The sequence below is a fragment of the Salvia splendens genome, chromosome 15 (genome assembly GCF_004379255.2).
Source record: "Salvia splendens isolate huo1 chromosome 15, SspV2, whole genome shotgun sequence".
Taxonomy (NCBI): domain Eukaryota; kingdom Viridiplantae; phylum Streptophyta; class Magnoliopsida; order Lamiales; family Lamiaceae; genus Salvia; species Salvia splendens.
Genome location: NC_056046.1, coordinates 16,243,968 through 16,267,219, shown reverse-complemented (window position 1 = coordinate 16,267,219; position 23,252 = coordinate 16,243,968). Strand labels below are relative to the sequence as shown.

The 23,252-nt window shown below is 36.5% G+C and overlaps 2 protein-coding genes and 1 long non-coding RNA gene across 5 annotated transcripts; all 3 read right to left on the bottom strand.

Annotated features, from left to right (window-relative positions):
* Positions 1 to 1,645: 1,645 nt before the first annotated feature.
* LOC121766760 (probable carotenoid cleavage dioxygenase 4, chloroplastic) lies at positions 1,646 to 10,713 on the bottom strand. Its single transcript, XM_042163014.1, has 4 exons — positions 10,659 to 10,713; positions 9,837 to 9,854; positions 3,074 to 4,397; positions 1,646 to 2,021 (listed from the first exon to the last, which is right to left on the bottom strand). The coding sequence occupies exons 1-4, from the start codon at positions 10,711 to 10,713 to the stop codon at positions 1,646 to 1,648; spliced, it is 1,773 nt and encodes a 590-aa protein (XP_042018948.1).
* LOC121768728 lies at positions 7,249 to 8,982 on the bottom strand. The gene is made up of 3 exons (XR_006043401.1): positions 7,753 to 8,982; positions 7,633 to 7,663; positions 7,249 to 7,524 (listed from the first exon to the last, which is right to left on the bottom strand). It is a non-coding gene; the product is annotated as an uncharacterized LOC121768728 (long non-coding RNA).
* A 4,854-nt stretch (positions 10,714 to 15,567) lies between the features above and the next one.
* LOC121768908 lies at positions 15,568 to 19,261 on the bottom strand. 3 transcript variants are annotated; one of them, XM_042165521.1, is made up of 9 exons: positions 18,568 to 19,260; positions 18,036 to 18,198; positions 17,805 to 17,882; positions 17,063 to 17,426; positions 16,854 to 16,966; positions 16,580 to 16,744; positions 16,385 to 16,512; positions 15,894 to 15,986; positions 15,568 to 15,807 (listed from the first exon to the last, which is right to left on the bottom strand). In XM_042165521.1, exons 1-9 carry the CDS (start codon positions 18,642 to 18,644, stop codon positions 15,648 to 15,650), a joined length of 1,341 nt encoding a protein of 446 aa, XP_042021455.1. In that variant the 5' UTR covers positions 18,645 to 19,260; the 3' UTR covers positions 15,568 to 15,647. The 3 variants fall into 3 exon arrangements, with proteins under 3 accessions (XP_042021455.1, XP_042021457.1, XP_042021456.1); XM_042165523.1 differs by lacking the exons at positions 15,568 to 15,807; positions 15,894 to 15,986 and adding an exon at positions 16,087 to 16,291 and having other exon boundaries at positions 18,568 to 19,253; XM_042165522.1 differs by lacking the exons at positions 15,568 to 15,807; positions 15,894 to 15,986 and adding an exon at positions 16,087 to 16,291 and having other exon boundaries at positions 16,385 to 16,744; positions 18,568 to 19,261.
* Between the last annotated feature and the right edge of the window lie 3,991 nt (positions 19,262 to 23,252).

Genomic DNA, 23,252 nt, shown 5'->3' with positions numbered 1-23,252 from the left:
CTTTTGAGAGAATTTGTGGCGGGGGAGAACTCGTCGACACCTGTTCCCCTACCGTCTGACTTCGTGGGGGGTGGCCCATCGTGCACCCGGTGGCTTTGGTGGATTCACGGGTTATGTGGCATGAGGGTAAGGCGGTGGAGCACGTGCTTGTGCGCTGGTCTGATGGCACCGACTCTACATCATGGGAGCCGCTGGAGGTTGTTCGGAAGCGTTTCCCTGACCTCCCCCTTGAGGACAAGGAGGTTGCTAAGCCCGGGGGAGTTGATACGAGTAGCCCCGACGCAGAGGAAGCATCTCAACGAGGGACGGAAGAACCGGAGGCTGTAGCCTCAGCATCACCGGCGCCGCAGCGCAAGAAGAAGGTAGCAGCCCCGACAAGGACGCTTAGACCGCGGGATAAGATCAAGGCTCCGGCAAAGTTCATGAAGTAGTGTGTTTTTGCTATAGTTTATTTCGTTTGTTTCTCTTTTCTTTTTTTTGGAATTATCTTTGTTATTTTAATTATAATTGCGTCGGGCGAATTATAAGCCCCGTTCGGGTTTTCTTAGTTGGTTCTTTCCCGAACGTAGTAGGATAGGTCGAACCAACCCTAGGGTTTTAGTATAAATAGAGCCAATATGTCATCCTTGAAAGCTATCTATGAAATACACGATATTGGCTCAATTAATTGCCCAACAAGAAACACTCAAACCGCTGCCGACGAGGAATCAATCTCGCGCCCAGCACTCTTCCGTCGTCGACTTCGCCGACCCGCTATCGTGGGCGCTCGAAGGCTTCGGCCATCGTTTCTTGTTCGCGAGGAATTTGAACGTTAAGGAGGGAATAACCATAACACAATCTTGAATGAGATAGATACATTAGTTCTGATAAGCTAGAGTGGTCGAGGACATGATACAAATGTATAATATATATATGTATAATTCAAGTATGCTAACTTTAATTTTGTATGTTCATATATCGATTCGTTGATCTTATTTTAAACTATCTTAAGCATCAGACATTAATGCTTGGTTGAATGGAATTCAGAGGATTAATTTTCCTAAGAGCAAAACTATGCAGTTTGATAGAGCTGCGTAGGTTGGGTACTGCTAGAAAACTGAATTGAATTGTATTGGAAAAAAAAGCCACACCTTAATAGTGAAAGGCAATCATGATTTAATGACCATTGTAAGTTTCTTATCTTGAAATCATTATTCGAGAGAATAAAAAGGTAGTATTGGAGAATTTTCGGTATACCATAATTAATCAAAATTTATAGAAAAAATGTCGATGAGATATATCATATAGTATCCGGTAAAAGTGATGAACGACTACAGTAATGCAAACTAAATAACTTCTTTTTAGTTCAAATAGAGTTTATAGATAAGATGTCGATGGTAGTATTTGGTTAATTCCATTACTTTGAAACTGAAATTAATCATAACTTTTTCATTGTTTTTTAATTGTCACACATTTGGTAAAAAAGTAATGTGATAAAATATGACTCTTATTGTGGGACGTAGGGAGTAGTACATGTTACTCCTAATAAAGAACCCTATTTATATGCATCATGTCAATATTGATATATTTAATCAAATATTGCAATAAGAATTGACATATAATCTTGAGCACATATATATTGGTGATGTGAAAAAGCTCACACATATTAGCAACTTTGTCTAATTAGTTTATTGAGGTCAGACTCTGACAGAAAGAGGCCGTGGAAGCCGGTGGGGATCCGCTGCGGCAGCTTCACGGCGGCGATTATATCAAGATTAGGAGACTTGGCATCCATTACTATGAACTTGGATTGTGGAGTATTGTCATCATGTAAATATGTCACTAGATAGCCATCATCTTCCTCCGCAGTCGGATTATTGGGCTCCCTCGCCACGAAAAAAGGCTCACTTCCATGACAACTCGGCCCATACCAGCGACTAGCCACCGCACAATCGCCACCGGATCCTTTGATTGGTATCGATAGGTCTAACTTCACCACCCCGATCAACCGTAGTTCACATACTATTGCTGCATAAATGTACCTACATAAATATGAAGATATACTATATAAGAAAAGATCGCATGTTTCACATTTGTAATTGTATAGGATAACTACTAAAATTAAAAGGGCTCCATAGTTTAAAGGTAATGGTACAAGTCTCTAAAGTTATGAACTTTGGCTAAATTCTATCGTTTCCTACAAATTTCAGAATTGGTCTCAACTATTACAAACTTTACATTTAGTTTGTCATTTTCAACCGAGCTAAATAATATATTTTTGGCAAAACTTATTCTAAGTAGGCAACCGTGAAATGTTTATGATACTTTATAGGAGTACCACTTTTAAAATTTGTGACAAATAGGATAAAAAAATCACGTAGAAAATCACTTTGATTTAATTGTGCCAAGTAGAATATATAAAATTGTCATGTACGTTAGTTGGATATGGTGATTAACCAATCGTGGGAAATAACAAACGTATTATAAAGTTTGTTACTATATTTTAGATCAATTTTAAAGATAGTGAAAAATACCAAAATTTTGCCAAAATTTATCATTTGAGGGATCAATATTCCTAGTTTAAAACGCCATGTGTATAGTATCTAATTACAACCAAGAAAACATTGGCACTTTAATATTCCTGGTTTGAAACAACATGTGTATAGTATCTAACTTCAACCAAGAAAGGTTGGTACTTTAATAATTCAAAGTCTATGAATTAAAAGAGATTTCATAATACTTATTGTGTATAGATTACAAAATTGTTGTAAGAGTTAACTAATAAAACAGTCTTTTGAAAAGAAAAAAAAATACTAGCCACAAACATAAATAAAATATCCACTACCTTAAATAGTCATTTTAAGAAGTGAATTATCTTAATTCACAACCAAGTTAAATAAAAAAAAAGAATAAGTTTGATTGATATTTTAATCTTGAATTTGATAATTAAAAGCAAAACATTACTTTAAACTTAAAAAAGTGGGTAGTTTTTATCTTTTAAATAAAAATTAAATTTTCTTTTATTTTGATTATTGAAAAAATAAAAAGTACTACTCCAAATTGGCCATACAAAAAGAGATATTATGATCGTTACCGATGTTTCTTAGCTGCATAAGCAGGATTAATAACTCCAAAGTCGAGAATCTCCGGCGACAACCTCTGTCTCCGCACCACCGTCTTCCTCTTCACATCCACCACTATCTTCTCCATCCTCATCTCCGCGCTGCCAACGTTCTCCAGCAACTTATCCACCGCCATCGCATTCGACGCCACCACACACACGGTGTCGCCCCCGTCTTCCTCCCACGCACTCGCGCAGTGCACCGGATTAAACCCCGCCGCCTCGATCCACACCATCTCCCCCTCATCCTCTGCGTACCTCGGAATCACCCCCAGCCTCGCCACCTTCTCCCGATCTATCTCCACCGGCGACCTCCCCTTCAAAATCGACCACGGATTCACCACGATCTGCACGTCGGGGATTACCGCGTACCTCTCCGTCACCGCAAAATCATGAATCGCCGTGAATTTCTCCATCGAAATCGGCACGTGCTTCTGCCGTTTTCCGTCGGAATCGATCCGGAAAAGCTTCAGCGACGGCGGAGTCCCAACGTATTCGTACGCGAATGCTTCTCCGGTGACGCAATCGATCTTCGGATGCGCCGTCATCCTCGAGAATGGCGCCGATTTTAATCCGAAATCATGGCGACCTAGGGTTTTTAGATCTCCCTCCGCCGTTATCTCAATAGCGTAGGGGAGATCTGACTCGCAGAGGGCAAAGAGGCGATCTGAAATTAGGGCTAAGCTGGTATTAGCAGGGCCGAGGCCGTGATTGATCGGATCGAATTGGCCGGCGATTACCCTAGCTGTAGTTAGAAAAAAGCGGGAAATTGAAGCTAAGAGGCCGCCGTTGAAGGAGGAGAAGATGCTCGGGACAAATGGATAGCCAATTTCACGCTCCACTGCGTGTTTGTGCGTGTTGACGTAGCGGCAGCAGAATGTGGGTTTGCCGTGAGAGAATTTGATCATGTGAAGCATTCCGTCGCCCTCGAATAAGTGGTAGGGCCCGTTTGGGAAGAAGTGAGGGTTTGGGCCGTTGCGGATGTAGGCTCCGCCGTCGAGGCAGCCGGGGAGGGAGCCCTCCACCGCGTCGCAGGCGGTTGGGGGGAGCTCGGACACCGGGGCGAAGTTGCCGGAGAGGACGTGTTTGGGGTCGAGAGAGGGGGGGAGGGGTAGGTCGATGACATTGCATATGAAATCGTCTAATGATTTGAAGATGGAGGGTAATGGAGATTTGAAATTGATGATAGTTTGATCAGTTTTTGGGAGTTTTTTTGTGAGATTGTAGAAAATGGTGGAAGAATTCTTTGTGAGATTGTGAAAAATGGTGGAAGAAGATTTTGCAGTGATGAGTGTAAGTTGATGATGATGAGAGCTGTTTGAGTTGATGGTGATTTCAAGATTTCTTGGAATGAATGTGGAATGGAGGATTAGGGTTTGCATATTTTGAGATACTACTATCTAAAGTGTGGAAATGATGTCTAGATTTATTTGAATTCCAATTCTATTTAAGAACTTCATGCCACCTACAGTTTCTTCTTTGAAATTGTATATGATATACACAAACATACGTGTAGGAGTGCGTTATATTGTTAACTTTTTAAGTTACTAAATCTGTTAACTCATCAACAAAGTGTATTAAAATGTCAACAAAATTATATATTGACATTTTAATATCATCGTGTTGACATTATACACTGCGTTGATGAGTTTACAGAGTTAGCAACTTAAGAAAGTTAGCAATTGATCACACACCAAACGTGTAATTAATTAAGTCCAGAGTCGTTGTCCTAGCGGCAAGGAGCTTAGACTTTATTATATGAGGTGCCGAGTTCGAGCCTTCTTGACATCAGTTGTAATTTCTTCCTTTATATATGAGTAAATTTAAAAAAGTTGTAATTTTCTCCTTTATATATGAGTTAAATTAAAATTTCTTCCTTTATATATGAGTAAATTTAAAAAAGTTGTAATTTTCTCCTTTATATATGAGTTAAATTAAAAAAACGTGTAATTAATTAATTAACCTTTATATATGAGTTAAATTAAAAAAACCTGTAATTAATTAATTAACAACTCCTTCATATAGGAGTTAATTTAAAAAAAATAAAAACGTGTAATTAATTGACATCAGTTGTAATTTCTTCCTTCATATATGAGTTAATTTAAAAAAGTTGTAATTCTCTCCTTTATATATGAGTTAATTTAATAAAGTTGTAATTTACTCCTTTATATATAAGTTAAATTAAAAAAACGTGTAATTAATTAACAACTCCTTCATATAGGAGTTAATTTAAAAAATTTAAAAAACGTGTAATTAATTAACAATGTAGAAAACGATATAATCAATAGTAAGGCAAGTAGCATATGATCAATGAGGTGACGAAGAAGCACATGTGCTCTGAAACCAACAATATTCAAATGGAGATCAGTTAATTTTTTTAAGAACACTCAGATAAAAGAGGCAGTTTTCATGAATTAAAAGGGACAAAGTCACAATTTTCAAACAAAAATACTTATGATTCTAATTAATAAAAGTCGCAGTTGTTAATTATTAAAATAATCAGTTAGATTTAAATCAAGTCAATAGTTACGTAAAAAAAAGTAAACAATTACAAATAAAAGCATTTATTCCGAAGAGCAATAATGGCATGTATGAAAATTCAAATAAAAGCATTTTTCAATACTATTTAAGAACTCAATGCCATACACATTTTCTTCTTTGAACTGGTATGTGTGTACAACGTGTATTTAATTAACAATGTAGAAAATGGTAAGAAACACTCAATAATAAGGCACATGGATTCTGAAACTAACAATATTTAATTGGCGATCAATTGTTTATTTTTCTTTTAAGAAAATAACTTTTACAAGCTCTGCCTTCAAATAAAAATTACAATTCTTATGAATTAAAAGTGATAACTATTATGGATAAGAGTTGTTAATTAATTAACAAAAGTGCTAATTCTAATTCTAATTCTAATTCTAATAAATAAAAGTCGCAGTTGGTATTACAAAGTCACATGTAACTTTTAAATAACAATTACAGATAAAAGCAATTGTTATATTATCACAATGTCTCGCAACTAATGATGATCGCCCTCCCATTACACTCATCTAGTTAGCCTAATCATTAATTAAATTAAGGAGTAGACGGTTTCTTGTGTAAGAGATCTGTGTGGATGAGATGAACATTTGAATATTGGCGATTAATCGATAAAAGTGAGGTAATTTGCAGGACATTATATGAGTCATTACTCGGGCGGAGTATAATTCAGACAGCTGCGCATGTAACCTCGGATCCAGATTATTCGGTATTGTTTGTCTCAAATTAAACAAATAAAGATGGTTTTTCTTGCTGAATCCGTTGACGTTATAAATTAAGGAATGAGATCAAAAAATGTCTGCCAAGTAACATTGTTTATCTTGTCTTTTATTGTAAACTACTACTGTTTAATTAATTAAGTTCAAAATGGACTGGCTACTAATTAAAAACCAGGGGGAAGATCAAATTTATATAATATCATCGATATACACAAATATACAAAACTTACACCGACGAAGTATGTGAAATCAATCTCCGGCAGATTCTCTCGACACCAAACAAATATCCAATTACAAAATTCTTTTTTTCTTATTTTATAGTTTTTGTGCGAATTATTAATTATTAGAATAAAATTACTTATAGGGTAAATATTACTCCCTCCGTCCCTGAAAATTTGTCACCTATTTCTTTTTTCGTCTGTCCCTAAAAATTTGTCACCTTTCACTTTTACCATTTTTTTAGTGGACCCTACATTCCACTAACTCATTCACACTCACATTTTATTATAAAACTAATATATAAAAGTAGGACTCACATGCCACCAACTTTTTCAACCCACTTTCTATTACATTTATTAAAACCTGTGCCGGGTCAAATGGTGACGAATTTTGGGGGACGGAGGGAGTATATTATACAGTTTGTCTGTCTTTATCAGTTTAACGAAAATAGCACAACTTTAGTGTAATACCCACTCTTTTAATTATCGTAATTTTAGAACTTTCATTGAACTAAGGAACGCATGTTGCGTATAATTACCTTTAATTTAATGAATGCTTATTGCTTTATGGTCATAGACTTGCTTAAGTAATGATTTTTGCTTAATCAAGAACTACAAACAAAAAGGAACGAGGAACAAACCAAAACATATTTATGAAACATAACAAAAGTCGAGAAGAATATAAAGATTTCACTTTCGAACTAAGAGTGTTCGCTTACATCTTGAACTACGCGCTAATTTACAAAATTAAGTGCATGAGTTTATGAGTTTGAGAAAGGAAATCGTGACTACAATTACAAGACTATAAACAGCGGGCGTAATCTATGTGAGCCCGCATCAGGCCCTTTTGAAGCCCGATAATTCGGCCCTATCCGATCAGCCCATTGGGCCCGGGGCTGCAAGCCCGTCGCGGACAGCAGTTTGGCAGCCCAAGTTCTCTCCCAACCTGCAAGACAAAAACAAGTTTTAATGGCTAGGGAACAAGAGAAATAAAGAAACTTCTTTTAGGAGAAATAAACAAGACTTCTATTCTAATAAGGGACTAAGGACTTACCATAAAGAGCAAGTCAAACCTGCATTACCACCTGCAACATTCAAACAAAGGGAGTTATTAGCTAAAGTACTAAGAGGCCATATGGGAATAAGATGAATTTATTAGTTAAGCACCAAGTACCACATATAACACCAAGCCTCTTAAGTAAAAGGCTGCACTGAGGATCAAAAAGAGAGATGCTGCGCAGGAAAACAAGTGATTATCAGCCCCATTTAATCCTCCCAAAGTACACCAAGTTGGCCTATAAAAACCTCATCATATACATAAATTTCTCCCTTCCACACACATCAAAAATCCAGCAAGTTTGAGGGGTTGGAGTAGAGTTTTCTGCAAAGTTCCTGCAGGCAGCCCTACTTTCCGTAAGTAACATCTCTTTCCTTCCTCCCCACAAGTTTTTCATACTAAAACACAAGCTCACCCCTTTCCCTTACTTCACAACAAGGAGTTCCAGAGTGAGAAGTGATCTTGGAAGAGTTAGGAGCAGAAATTAAAAGAGAATAGCTACTTCAAGAGGTAACACCCTTTCCTCCACATCGTAGGAACATAGAAGCATGAACACTTGAAGAGAAGGCACAGCATAATAGGAATCCCAAAAGAAAGAATCCTAAGCACCAAGTTTAACTATACTCTGCAACTCTGCAGAGCACAGACAAAACAAATTTTAACCATGTTGTTTCTAGTTCGAACATCATGTTAGGCGCAAGATTTAGAGCCTTAAGTTTCACACATCATACAATTCGAATCAAGGGAGATCATAAACTATTTTAGCCAAAAAAATCAGTAGCATTTTTACCACATGGCTACTGCCCAGAATCACAACAAGATGCTTCTGCATAAATCCTAATGAGTAGATGCAATAATCAATCGAGAACTCTGGAATTTACGGAATACGTAAAGGGAATTGGGGAAATGACTTAGCTTTATTACGAGGAGGCGGTGACGCCGCTGGAGCAATAGCACGAAAGGCGATGGCGTGCCTTGAGTCTAGCCCGAACAGCAACAACAGCAGGAGCCTCGCGAAGCAGCGACGACCTATGCTGGACTCCGGAAGCGGTGCTGCGAGCACTGGGGAAGAGCAACGTGTGGGGAAGCCGTTGAAGAAGGAGCGGGAGTCACCGGTGAGTGGTGTGGCTGCCTCGCGAAGGAGGCGCTGCTGTTTGGGTTCAATTGGAGTTTCCCTGATTTTGAGTTGTTATAGAGAGAGAGAGAGAGAGAGCCGAGAAACGGCTGGTGCTCCGACGGGCGTGAATTTGAGAAGATGTGAGGACGGGTAGAGATGCGCCTCTATTTCTCCTTCCAATTAGGGCTTGTAATTCGGGAAATGTGATTTGAGGGAAAAGTGGAGATGGGTTGAAGTCAAAGGAGAAGGAAATGAGATTTTTTTTATTTGGACCACTTTTTAGATTAGTTTTGGGCCTAATTCTTTTACTGTTTTACTGGGCCTCTCTAATTACACGTATGGGCTAAAGATTTAATTTAAGAAGTGAACTGTTTTTATGTTAAAAGAAGAAATGAGCTGGAATTATTAAAATGGCAGGGCCTGCAGTTTAGTTCCCGATTAAATCTTGATCTCGTTAAGGACAAACGACCAAGTATTTGTTCTAATAAGAAGGTTTACTAATTAATTCCGCGATGATAAATTTAATTCCCAGATTTAATTTAGTGCTCAAATAATTTGCATAGAAGGTAATGCTCTCTTTGTTAAACGAATAATTTTATAAGCCTCAACCTAGATTGAATCTCTAGATTTAATTAACGCTCAAGGACTTTTCTATGAAATAAGAAAAAGAATTAAATGATCATGCACTTAGGATGCATTCACGTTAAGTTCTTTTGGCTTCTTAAAGCCTAATTTAAGTATACTTTATTTTCTAAAGGGGCGTCGTCGCACGTCAAGTAAGACCAAGTCGAGGAACTTTCAAATTAAGGAATTAAGCTCTGAGGTGGGCATTTCTTCTAAAATGTGAAATTGTCTTTTTAGCATGATTATGTGAAAATTATGCTATTTATGTTTTGTCATGCCTTTTATGTTTTATGGAATACCTATCTGCTTGGTTATGCCAATTATGTTTAATCGAATTCGGGTCCCAGTAGGGCCGCAAACCCTACTCGGACTAGTGTACACATACGGGGATCATGAGCTAGCTTTTGAGTTGGCCGGTTCCGTGACCGTCGTGGAATGTGGCCACATTCCCGGTTCAAATACGTTTCAGATAGGGTATCTATGATGAACTTAGATTGCAATCGCCTTTATGAATGAAAATAATTTTAGTGACTCGGGCCTTTTAAGTTAAACCCCGTGTTCACTCAACTTTGGCTGACAAAACTTTTATGAAAATTATGTTTCGGCAAAATGCCCACTAAGTATATCAAGTACTCAGCCCTGCATGTTTTTTTCTAACGTGCAGGTTGAACGTGGACGAGGGGCGAAGGTGTTGACTGTTGAGCAATGACAATAATAAGTAGCACTAGGATGTCCAATGAAGTGTGTCTTCACACATACTTCTTCGTCTTGGTCTCTTCCGCTGCACAAGTAATTTTGTACTAGGATTTCTCAGACCTAGTTATCGTACTCTGATTTTGATTGGCCATGTACCACTTTCGCATTTGAAACTCATGTTTCGAACTTGACTCACCATCTATGCTTACTTCTTTCTATCATCAAGTTTTATTTAGTCATGATATAGTCACGCTCACTATCACTAGTAAGATGTGGTCGTGACATTTAGTCTTTAGAATAATTACTATAGTGTTTTAATTTTCACTTAAAAATGACCTAGAAAAAATTACTGAACCTAAACTTACACCTTATGATGGACGAAATTTAGCCCTTATTCAATCATAGTATGAACCTAAACTTACACCTTATGATGGACGAAATTTAGCCCTTATTCAATCATAGTATAATCTCTCTTGAGTTTTTTTAATTGAATTTTTCAATTCATTGAGTTCGTTTATTCGACTTTTCAAAATCGTTTGTGGTGTCCTTCAATACATATCACGACTAATCAATGGTTCATTCATACCCGTTGTGGTGTTGCCACTATTACCATACTTCAATCGTGTTCCAAACCGATACATTGTCAAACGTCAAATCAAGAACGGGATAATATCAGACCTATGAAATCCAATTTTGGAATCCAACATCTTTCCGGCCAGACTAACTTATGCAACAAGTAGTCCACATCAGGTTGTGAGAACAATTGGTATGAGGTATATAGACTATATGAGCTCTCTCTCGATAGAGTAGTAGTATTTTAGGTTGAGTTCTCATGTTTAGTCTGTATCATAGTTCCTTGGTACCGAAATCCTTGTCCACAAATCCAAATATCATCACCTTAAGCGCCTTCTACCGCAGGAAAGCTAGCGAGCTTCACACAAACACAAATTTAGGGATTGTAGCGTGAAAGCGCCGCCAACTTTGAGTAGTCGTTGTCAAATTAGTAGCAATCCTACTGGCAATGGACACACCTCAAAGGAAGCAGCCATGTACAATGATGTAGAAGCCTCCTCTAGTTCCACAACCTTCGTCCTTCGACAACAAATTCACCAGGTGGAAATATATTTCGATTAATAATTGACTAAAGGTCATTTTTGGTCTTAAATATATGACAATTTTATGATTTTGGTCCAAAATATTATCTCTTGAATTATTGCATCCCGAACAAATGAAAATAGTCCGGAAATGGTCCCTTTTTAACGCCGTCGTCACAAAACTAACGGCCAAACATAATTAACTCATTCTTTACCTAATTAATACTCCTTCCGTATTCAAAATAGAAACATTTGAAATGGCACGGGTTTTAATGCACAATTGGTAAAGTAAGTGAGAAAAAATGGTAAAGTAAGGTAGAGAAAAAGAAAAATGAGTAAAGTAAGAGAGAGGAAGAGAAAAAAGTAGTGAAAGTAGAGTTAGTGGATAGTGGGGTCAATGTCCTAAAATAGAAAAATTCTAAAGTTTTTATTTTTAAGGAATGGTCCAAAATGAAAATAGTTGTGTATTCTAATAAAAATTTGTTATGTCGATAAGCTATATCATGACACCCTCTCCCCCCCCCCCCCCCTAAAATCTCCCCAATTTCACCTTCGGTTGCACTCATTACATCCCTGGGGAACCCATCGGCGTCGCCGGATTCAAAGGAAGAGGGGAAACCCAGTAGAATCGACACAGGCAAACAAACATTAATTTTCTATTTTATTTTATTTATTTATCTATTTTCTAAATATGTAAATATTCTAATAAAAATTTGTTAATCAAGTCAAACTCAGTTAATTAGTTTTGGCCGTCAATTTTTTACGGTTCCGTCCATAATGGACTAAATCCGGACCATTTTTATTTGTTCTGGATGCAATAATTCAAAAGATAATATTCTGGACCAAAATCATAAAATCGTTATATATTTAGGACAAAAAATGGCATTTAGTCTTAATTATTTGAAAGTTATTCTTACTCATTGTTTTATTATTTTACTTTTACATTTATTATAAAGCTATATGTACAAATTTAATTATAATATTTTTTGTGAAAAAACAATATTCTCCATCAGTTTTCGTTTCGAGATGAAATAACACTCATTTGTAACTGTATTCATTTGTATATATCAAATTAACAATATAAATATAGTATTAGTTAAAAAATTATTAATTTCATCTTGATTGGCCGAACGGGTTAGTCCAAAACCTAAAGATTTAGACCATCTCCAACCATACTCCAAAAATGAGTTTTGGTGTAGAAATTTTTTCCAATCATACACCAAACTCAAACCCATTTTTGGTGTTTTTTGTGAAACAACACCAAATATGGTGTTACTGCAAAAATTTTGTGAGACGAAACCCCAGAAATGGTGTAAATTTTGAATTTAGTGAAAATGGTGGGAACAAAACTACTTTTTGGTGTGACGTATACTCAAAAATGGGTTTGAATTTGATGTAAATGGTTGAAGATGGTCTTAGATGAAGATTAACAATTTATAATCCAAAAAGTTATACTCTGTTTTTTAAAAATAGAAATTCTTTTCATTTTAGTCGGTTTCCTATAAATAGAAACTCTTCATTTTAAAAAATAGACCTCATAATTCACTAACACTAATTTCACTACTTTTTCTATCTATATCTCTTACTTTATCTATTTTTTTCTTTCTCTTCTCCACTTTACCAATCTTACATTAAAATTGGTGTAGTTTTCAAAGTTTCTATTTTTAGAAACTGATTTGAAGTAAAAAAAAATAGGCCGTAACCAAATAGCTCAATTAACATCTCTACTCATCATACATTTTAGGGGTGTCGAGATCTAGTTTAGCATAATGTTTAAGGCAGTTTTGGGAAATTGGAATACGACACTAGTTGATCTGTTGAATTAGGTCAACGGGTAATTACATCCACAAAATTTTGTCTTGATCAATTTTAAGCAAAAAATTGAAATAATATAGGAGTACTAGTTTTTCGCTAAAATGAGAGGATAAATTAAATATTTAACCTAATTTATATGACATTGTCTATATACAAAGCGAACCTAATTGGCCTGAATATATGAATTTTTAATATTTTTTTAATATTTTCATGAACTTTACATAAATTTTAGACCTTTTCAATTTCCTTCAAAACGGAAAACCAAAACTAATGTCGTAAACTAAAATTTATGTGACAATCAAAACAATATCGTTTTTATTTAATTAAATTTTAAAAACTAAAAAAAATAAAATTCTGCATCATCATAAGCCAAAAAAAATAGTAAGTGGAGTAGAATTTTGTTTTCTTGAAGAGACATTATATCTACTCCATTTCATATATATTCTTAGTCGAACAAACTCGTTTGGGTCGTACTGTATATGAAACAATTACATCAAGCAAAACTTTAATATAATGGGTGGGCTTGTAAATGGGCCTATGGGCTTGTAAATCAACTAACAGAAATGGGCTTTGAAAAAGAGAATTGATTGAATGCTCGTTCCCAACCCATCGTTAAATTGACACCATAGAAATAGAAGCAAAAGTAATCACTTTATCTGTCTTATCAATTTTAAATTTCTCAGGCCATCCACAACGCTGTTCCTATACCGTTCCTAAACCGTTCCTTAAACCACTATTTGAGGGCCCCACTGTACTTTTTTACTCCATTCCTTAACTAAGGAACGGAACCTGCAACCCTCGTTCCTTAACCGTTCCTTAACCGTTCCTTAAATTACTATTCATTCAATTTCATTTTTTTTTAATTTCAACTCAATTCAATTAAAAAAACAAACACATTTTATTAAAAAACACACAACATTAAAACAAAGTTACAACTTAAACTTAAAAAAATAAAAACCACACAATTAAAATCATAAAAAAATAAAAGTACACAATTTTAATAATTTCATCCGCCAAAGTTTGCCCAAATGTGCTCAATTAGATCATGTTGGAGTTGGGTGTGGGCGCTAGAGTCGCGTGTCCTTGCACGAATAGATAACCGTTCTTGTATAGACGGATGCGCTCCACTTCGAGGCGGAAATAGAGTTGATTTGAGATGAAAATTGGGGTGGAAATAGAGAGAAATAGATGTGTGTTTGTGATTGAAATGAGTATGAAATAGGAGTATTTATAGAGTAAATAAATAAATAATAAAAAAAAAACAAACGGCTATAAAATTAACGGTCTCATTACCGTTAATAAAAAAAATTTTTATTTTTTTTTTATTAAATTCGAAATTTTTTTTAAAAAAAATGAATTATTGCGTCATCGGGACGAAGCCCACTCGCGGGGCAGCGAGTGGGCTTCACGCGTCGAATGGGAGTCCGCCACGTCGCCTCGGCGCGTGGCGGAACGTTTCGTTCCGCGTTCCGGAGGAACGAAACGCGGCACGGCATGGGAACGGTGGCGGCACGGAATGGCGACGGAACGCACGCTGCAACGCGTGCCGCCGCGAAACCGTTCCTCCGGAACGGCATAGGAACGGCGACGGCACCGCGTTGCGGATGCTCTCATAACTCTCTACTTACCTTACTTCTTTCACCGAAAATAGACTAAATTAAAATAATTATATAATAAATTTAACAGTATCCCAATTACATACTTAGATCAATAAGTTTAATAATATTATATATTTTCAAAAAACAATCACATTAGAGCATATGTATGTATCATAATATATCAATGTTATACATGTATAACATCAAATTCTTTGCATTGATAAAGAATTCTATTAAAGTATATTAGTAAGTATACTGCACTCAATATCAGTATAATTGAGTATTAATCATTGCATTACAATATGTAATGAATGTGATTGGTTCTACAGTCTCACTTTTAAAAAAATCTCAAAAGACTAAGTCCAAAAATATCATTTGGGTTAAATGATTGTATAATGGCTATAATATTAGGTTACACAGAGACGGAAAAAGTACTAATTAGTTTAATTTGTAGTACAATTTTGCAACGATAAAGAACTTTTTTGTGCACACACGACAAACTTGGTAAGAAATTGTATAATTGAAAACATCATGCAATAATTTTGGGCAAATATAGTTCAATGATTTCGATCTTTTTGTGGGGTTGGGACGTGATTAATTAATGATTAAGTAGGGCTGGTAGGTGGGCTATCTTGCTCAAAGCTTATCCACATTATGTCAACATCTTATACTCCATTATTTAACAAAAATTATACACATGCATGTCAATCACAAAGCCAGCAATCCATAGTTATATCCAATTATTGGACACCATATCCATATTGATTGAGAAACCTACCCACCCTCCTTTCCCTTTCACAAATCTCATCCTTTATTTCTAATCTTATACACTACTATTATCACTATTAATTCTTATTTCATTATTTTCAGTTCAATTCAGATCGATTAAAATACCATTTACTCACATGATCATATTATTTCTTATCGTGTTTTAGTATCACATTATGATTTTATTACACTTAATTTGGAGCAAAGAGCAAAGAAAGTCTGAAACAGGAAATCAAGGTTGCACTTATGAGTGATGAAGGTTCATATACAAATAGAAACGACGCCGAAGAAAAAATCGGGTCAAGGCACCGTTAACCGGCCATTTTGTCCCAACGCGTTCCACGACGTCTCAAGCCGCATGAGATGCAGCTTCTCGACAAAAGGCTCAAGAACCTCGGCTTCTTCTTCCGGTGCAAAGGCCATACAGATGCTGAGCTCTTGAACCGCGGCCTCATATTCACTGAATTTAGTAACACATTGTGAGTTTTTCAGCACGAGCTCGAGCAAATAAACGTATATATACGAGACTGGATTCAAGAATATTACCGGCTGTAGTAGAGCAACATGCCATAGTCTCGTCTTATAGCCCAATTGTGCGGCTGAAGGATCAGTAACCTCTCCGAAGCCATGATCGCGAGCCTGCAAATAAACGTGTTATCTAATAACCGAGTTATACGACTATAAACTTGTCCAGTTTTTCTGCTTCATTTCTAAAGATTTCTTCCCTTTTCTTCCCTACTTTTTCCCTAGTTTTTAGATCAGATATTTCAAATTTTAGCCTATTAAATATTTCGAATTCACTAATAAACAGCTTAAAGATTAGGTCTTCAACGATGCAATCCAAACTAGCTAGGGCTATATTTTCGAGTAAGCCTTCCTGGCTTAGTTTAGATTAGTCGGGATTCACAAGTTCCGGCCATGCTTGCAAATAAGCATCTCAAAACCTGTAGGAGAAGACAATAGGCCCTCGAAATGTCAGGAGAAGGAGACAACGAGGGCTAATGATAAAACCTGAAGATCGAGCAAAGATAGTCTACCTCAGCTCCTGAGGGCGCAGTAGAGGCATGCTCTTGTTGAGCTTCTCCTCAGAGTTGTGGACACAGCGGAGAGGAGAAGTCAGCATCAACCCGTGGTTCGTTCTCGAAGCACGTTTCCAGTAAAGCCGCTGCAATATACGTTACCAATTTTAGTAACGAAGAGGTTGATGGTTTGATAGTTAAGACGTCGCTCACAATTAAATTGGCTAGAGTGATTCCAATGATATCTCGGTTGGTTGCAACGTCTAGCCCCAAAAGTGAGTTGCTATTCACATCTGAGGCCCTAGACCATGGATCGTCCACGCACTTCCCGTTGACAACCGCGAACAAGCTGTGCCCTGAGATCACTTTGAACAACTCCTGTGATGATAACAGTTAGTACTACAACATAGAAGTGGAAAATATAACAATTGACGAAGGGAATTGAGTAAGTGATAACGCGTATGAGTTTGGATATAGGCATATGTACCTCAGGATTTCCGGTCCGGGGCCATATCAAAAAATCTTCCCCGACACGAGATCCCACAATAGAAAGATTGAGTCTTTGGCAAACTTCAATGTAGACGACACTAAGCAAGATTGCTATTAAGAGTCGACATGGATGAAGTCAAGCCAGCATTTTGCTAGACATAAGAAAATGAAAACGAACATGTTTGAGCGTAGGTGAAGAAGATATACCGCTGGCGCCACCAGAGCTTAATGCTGAGTGCAGGTATGAGCACTTCGAATCTACTAAGACGGGTGACCTCTTTAAACCTCTATACTCGAAGAGGACTTTGTTCACTGCATCCAACACTTCTCCCATATCACATCCGATCTCTCTTGGAACCAACTCGGCCTTAACCTCGTTAGCTATGGTGTCCAGCTCCGCCAACCACCCATTTATATTATTTCCAGCCATTGGCATGGACTCCACGGAATCCCACCCTTGGGCATCAGGTGGCGACGATGTATCTTTCCTCTCATTGTGGATTGAACGAGCATCCATCTCACGATTGAGAGCCAGATACGCCTCATCTTCCGCGGCAACATAGAGCAAAGCCTGTACAAAACAATTACAAACAAACTAAGACAATATCAACAAAGCCATACTAAAATACAACCCCTCGAGAAGCAATAGATTACTAAAGACCTCGTTTTTTGTAAAAAAAGCACAATAATTGTTTACTCGTATCATTACTACGTGCCAAACCATGGATTTTTCACTGGAACTCCGGATACAATTACACGAGGCATCTATCTATATTTGGAATTCAAACCTTACCTAATCCAACTCTAACAAAGACTATATACCAAAACCATCTAAAACACGCTAACCAAAACAGGATGAGATCGCACTTTCTGGATCCATAACTCAAATTCCGGGTCAAGAAACATAAATTTAGCAAGCCGTTTCGAACCAAATGGAACAAAAGTTTACCTTTGCAAGTGATATATCTTTATCCTTGGATTGGAAAGATATCTCCATAGTGAACTTGTCTCTAGCAGATTCAAGCACCTGATATAGATATATATCATCACAACACCAATAATAATCACTTAATCACATTATTCAACCAAATCACACACACACACAAAACCATCACCATCCACATCACAACTTCACCAAAAAACACACATGCTCCACAAGATCATCAAAATCAGTTCAAACCTCCTTGTAGAAATCGGGTCTTGACATATTGGGAGAGTGATCTAAGGCAGCAGAAGAAGCCAGAGGTGAAATGCTCAACCTCATCTTCTTGACTGCAGCATTTCTGGTGGAAGCAGCACTCTTCCCTTTACCACAACCAATCCAACATCCACCAAAATCATACCTGATAAACAAAAGGGATATTGGGGATTCTCCAAACTACCACAAAATGCATCTCCATTTATTTATTTACCATACAAAGCAAGTAACACCATAAACCCATATCTTTTAAATCTCATTCAAAACATATACTGTATATACATGCATATCAATTACATGAAACTATGCCAAAAAAAATCACACACAGAGTTCAAAATCTTGACAAGAAATAAGGATGGATTCACCAGATACAAAATGCATCTCCATTTATTTATTTACCAAAGTTAGCAAGTATAATCAAAACCCACTCAAATGAAACTGTACAAAATCAAATTTCACACACACACACACACGCAAAAATGGTAATATTGACAAGAAATAAGGATGAAATCACCTGCTACAAGGCAGAGCTAAGGAAGATGCAGTCATCATCTTTGTCATCTGCTGATTACTCAATGAAGCACACATCATTTTCTTCAAATATAAAAAGAAATAAATTGCAAAAACAAATTGGTGCTGACAAAAAAAATAGCTCCCAACTTTTCAAGAAAAAAGGAAAAAGAGCTGCTGAATTTGGGTAAGATCAGAAAAAGGGATGGTTTATTCTTCCATAAGATTCAAGAATCAAGCTCTCTCTTCTTGATAAATAGCTAAAGACAAATTCTTTGGGATTAAACGGTGGAAAGAGTCAATTTTTAAGGGATTGGAAGAAATCATTTTGAGAGATGAATTGGGAGCCCAAAGAGACAAGAGAGAGAGACAAATATGGTGATGGAGAATGGAAGTAGCTACGGCTGCAACTGGTGAATGAATTGGAGAGGAAGGTGCTGACACTGATAAAATTCCCAACATCCATAGCATTGGAAAATCTCAACTCCAACATCAGCTTATATAGTCCAAACCCAACTCCACCTTTTCAGTTTTTTAAATATCTCTCTCTGAGTAGGAAGGTTTTTGGCACATATGCAACAAATTTCTGGCTAATAATGTGCGGAGAACAGTGTATGAATTCAAGGGAAAGGGGCTCTGCTCTGAAATGTGAATTTTCATTATATTTACATTATCTGTGGGGAAAATGTTAGAAATTGGAGTCCGTGTAAATAATTGAAGATGGTGTTTGTTCAGAAAGACATGACTTTGGGTTCCTGCTCTTGTCTTTTTTTACGCCGATGATATTTATTTTACTGAAAAATAAACTTATTTTAAAATTGGAATTGGATTACAAAGAAAATGAATGGAGTTTGATAAAATAAATTTTAGTTTTAAAATAGAATTTTGGGACTGTTTTTAACCATAGTTGATGTCTACGGCGATTTTACATAAATGAATTTGCGATTTTTAATTTAAAAAATATATGAAGACAAAAGTTTTGTTTTTTTGGAATTTATAATATTTAAAGCAAATTTTGAAGCTTAATTATACTCGTACAAATCGAAAGTGTTTTTTAAATTGTACACCATACGTAATTAACTTAATTAATTGAAAACACTTCAAATTGCCTTAATATAAGATTTGTACGAACTTACCATTTTGCATGTATGTTTTTTTTGGCATTTTACATGCCTTTTTCTCAATTAATTATCTATATCTTTTTTTTGGCATTTTACATGCCTTTTTCTCAATTAATTATCTATATCTATTCGAATCAATGTCAAAACATCATATTTGTGGAGCTTTTCTGTTGGTTTCTGGTTTGTGGAGCTTTTCTGTTGGTTTCTGGTTACAAGATAAACACTAGTCGGGCGTAATACAACTCAAATGAAGAACGAAGATAAAGTACAATAAACTGAATAGAAATAACAAATCAAAACTGTAAACCGCAAATATATAAGCCGAGTCGAGGAGTCCTCTTTCCGCAAGACTAGATACGCCCCGGTAGTGCTCTCGGATTGGCGTGTCGTCCCCAAAGATAAAATAGCTTCGGCTTGTTCATTGCAGCACCACAAACAGAACAAGCTCGGACGAACTGGATGATGACGAGGACAAAGCTTCGACAGAAGACTATGCAGAGAGAGGGAGAGAACTATGCAAATAATATGCTTGGTTTGCAATATGGTTGTATTGGGAATGCAAGGGATGCTTGTCTATTTATAGGTCAAGTCCAATGCATGTGGATGTGGAGTCAATGCAGGCATTAAGCATGCCAGTATGGGTTAACTGTAACCGCCAGGGGTTACAACCCGTTACGGAAGCTAAAGGAGACTGATGCATTTGGACACGCTACACGACGGGGTTCATCGTGAACCTTTTCGTCACACGATACGTTGGAGTCCATCGGGGACCTTTTGTCACCCGCTATGCGTCGGGGTCCATCGTGGACCGTTTGAGACCCACTATGCGTCGGGGTCCGTCGTGGACCTTTTAGCACATGGCACACGGGGCACGGGTCACGGGACACGGTGCACTGAGCATGGGTCACGGTGCACGGCTCACGACCGCGACGAGGCGGCGTGTGGGCTCCACCACTCATCTTAGTCCACGATACTTATTACACGTAATAATTCATCTTATTAAATAGTACATGTTTAATAAGGTCTTCTCCACCAATGTGGGATAATTAACAATTTTAATTAATTCATTAGTTTTTATCTCATAGCTCATTTATAGCTCACAATTGTGACAAACTATAATTCATAATTTCTCACTCACCGAGAATCGGTTTAGAGAAAATGAATATATCACGGTCATCTACTCCGAAAGTAGATCGTCGTTATTGCATTTAATTTTACAAAATTAAATGTCTCATCACATTTATTATTTGTCAAAGTCCATTGACCAAACACGATTCCAACAGCTTCATCATTTCAAGCATTTATAATACGAGTCATACTATTGTCCTTACTAAAGGCATTCACAAAATCACAGCAATGGATCGTCCATGCTATCGTCCACTATTGGAGGTGGTCTCCGTATTTATTTATTCATTTTATCAATTTTTTTTCTTCTATAAATACAACACCGAACCATCATAATTCATCTTCTTTTTTAAATTTCTCTCTAAAATTCTCTACAAAATTTGATGGATCCCCAAAAATTACTGCTATGATAAAAAAAATGTCATTATTAAGTTGATATTGATAGTCAACGTGGAAAGGATTGTTGTTCCAAGACCTCGTCGACCAAGGACGTATGTGCGCCAAGAACGTGAAGAAGTTGTTGCACGCCTCGTGCAGACTTATTATGCCCATGCGCAAATCATTGTTCATGAGCATTGCTAACACGTTGGCAAGATGTGATTAATATTTTTAACAGCACTCCGATAGAATTTGGATGCTGCAACAGTACACATTGGCGATTCAACTACTGGCATATAGAGGTTATTTGTACCTATTTGACGAGTATGCGATTCCATTTCATCAAATCAACAGGCTTCATAGATAAATGCTCTAACATTATAACATGATTTATATGTTTTGTTTTATCTCTTCCTTTTTCCCATATAAGTTTTGTTTCTCTCTTCATTTTCCCCATATATGTCTTGTTGCTTATTGTATTTCCTAGTTCATATATCAGGATCCTTAGAGCATAAGTCAGATATAAATTTTCGCGACCACGTCCAATTAATCTTGTCTCTAACGTTAGCTTTTGAAATAAAAATATACTAAATCTTGTTTTAAAGGACAATAATTCCCATATCACAACATGATTAGTTATTATAAAATGATAAATTACATAGAGAAAAGAGAGACAATGCAAACTTGGACCACATGTCTAAAGCATATAAACATGTGACTCAATCGGTTATTTTCATTATTTGTTTTCCAATATGGATGTCACATGCCACACTATTTTATTTGTTCACATATAAACATTATATAAATAGTTACATATATCGAGTTGTTTCGCCGGTCCTTCTCTATGGGGCAATTATATTTATAAATTACCCAAAAGATAATTTAATTTAATAGAACGCGCACCTTAGTCTTTCAAAATATATATAAAATAAAATAATTCAAACAAAATTAAAATGGGGTGTTTGAGTTCTAATAGAGATTCATATTATATTAATAATGGTTTTAAACTATCTATACTTGAAAGATAATGCATAAACATATAGTTCGAATATGTAAACCAGAAATAAATTTTTTATTATTTATATATCAAAATACTTAAATGTACTAATTTAATATTCGAAATAAATCACAAATAATCATATTGAAAGTGAATACGAAGCTCTATTATTCCAAATTCAAATAAAATTCGATGAAATTAAAATAACATTGAATATGACGTAATTAGAGCTGTACATCAAATAACACCACTAAAAGCTGAATACTAGCATCATTTTTATAAAAAAATAAAGCTTGATATATTGAAATAAAGAAAATGAGTAAAATATATGCTCTAAATGCGGAAGTGCTTTATTAAGAATGAATTATGAATTTTATAAAAACAATATTCGTATGATTTTGAACCCAGACTTTTATATGAAAATTTAACAAACATTTTACCACGAGACATAACTGAGACAAATTGGCACCAATTAGGTGAAATTTAAATTAAAAGTCAGGACATTAGAGCATCTCCAATGGCGGCTAGCGGACCGGCTAGCCGATTCCCGGCGCTAGCCGATTCGCTCGCCGAACCATTGGAGTCGGCTAGCGCCAAATCGGTGAAAAAATCGGCGAGCGGACGCCGATTCTCGGGCGCTGGCCGATGCGCTGGCCAATCGGCTGGCCGCCATTGTAGGCGGGCAATCGGCCAACACTTTTTTTTAAAATAAAAGTTTCAAAACACTATATATACGCGATTTGCACGTCATTTTCATTCGCACCGTTTGTTTTAACGAGTTTTCTCTCTCACTTAATTCATGTACAAGAGCAATAAAGCAAAATGGAGAACAACAACGAGGGGGTTCTAGTGACAAGTGGGTCTCAAACTCCCACGGTACCCGTGGGAGGTGGATGGAGTCCGATGGTCGGGTACTACAACATGTACTCTTGGCAGCAGATGATACTCGGTAGGGGTGAGCAAAAAAACCGGAAACCGAATATCCGAACCGAACCAAACCGAAATTTTGAAATTCGGTTCGGTTATTTCGGTTTTTCGGTTCGATTAGGTTTTGAAAATAGCAAAATT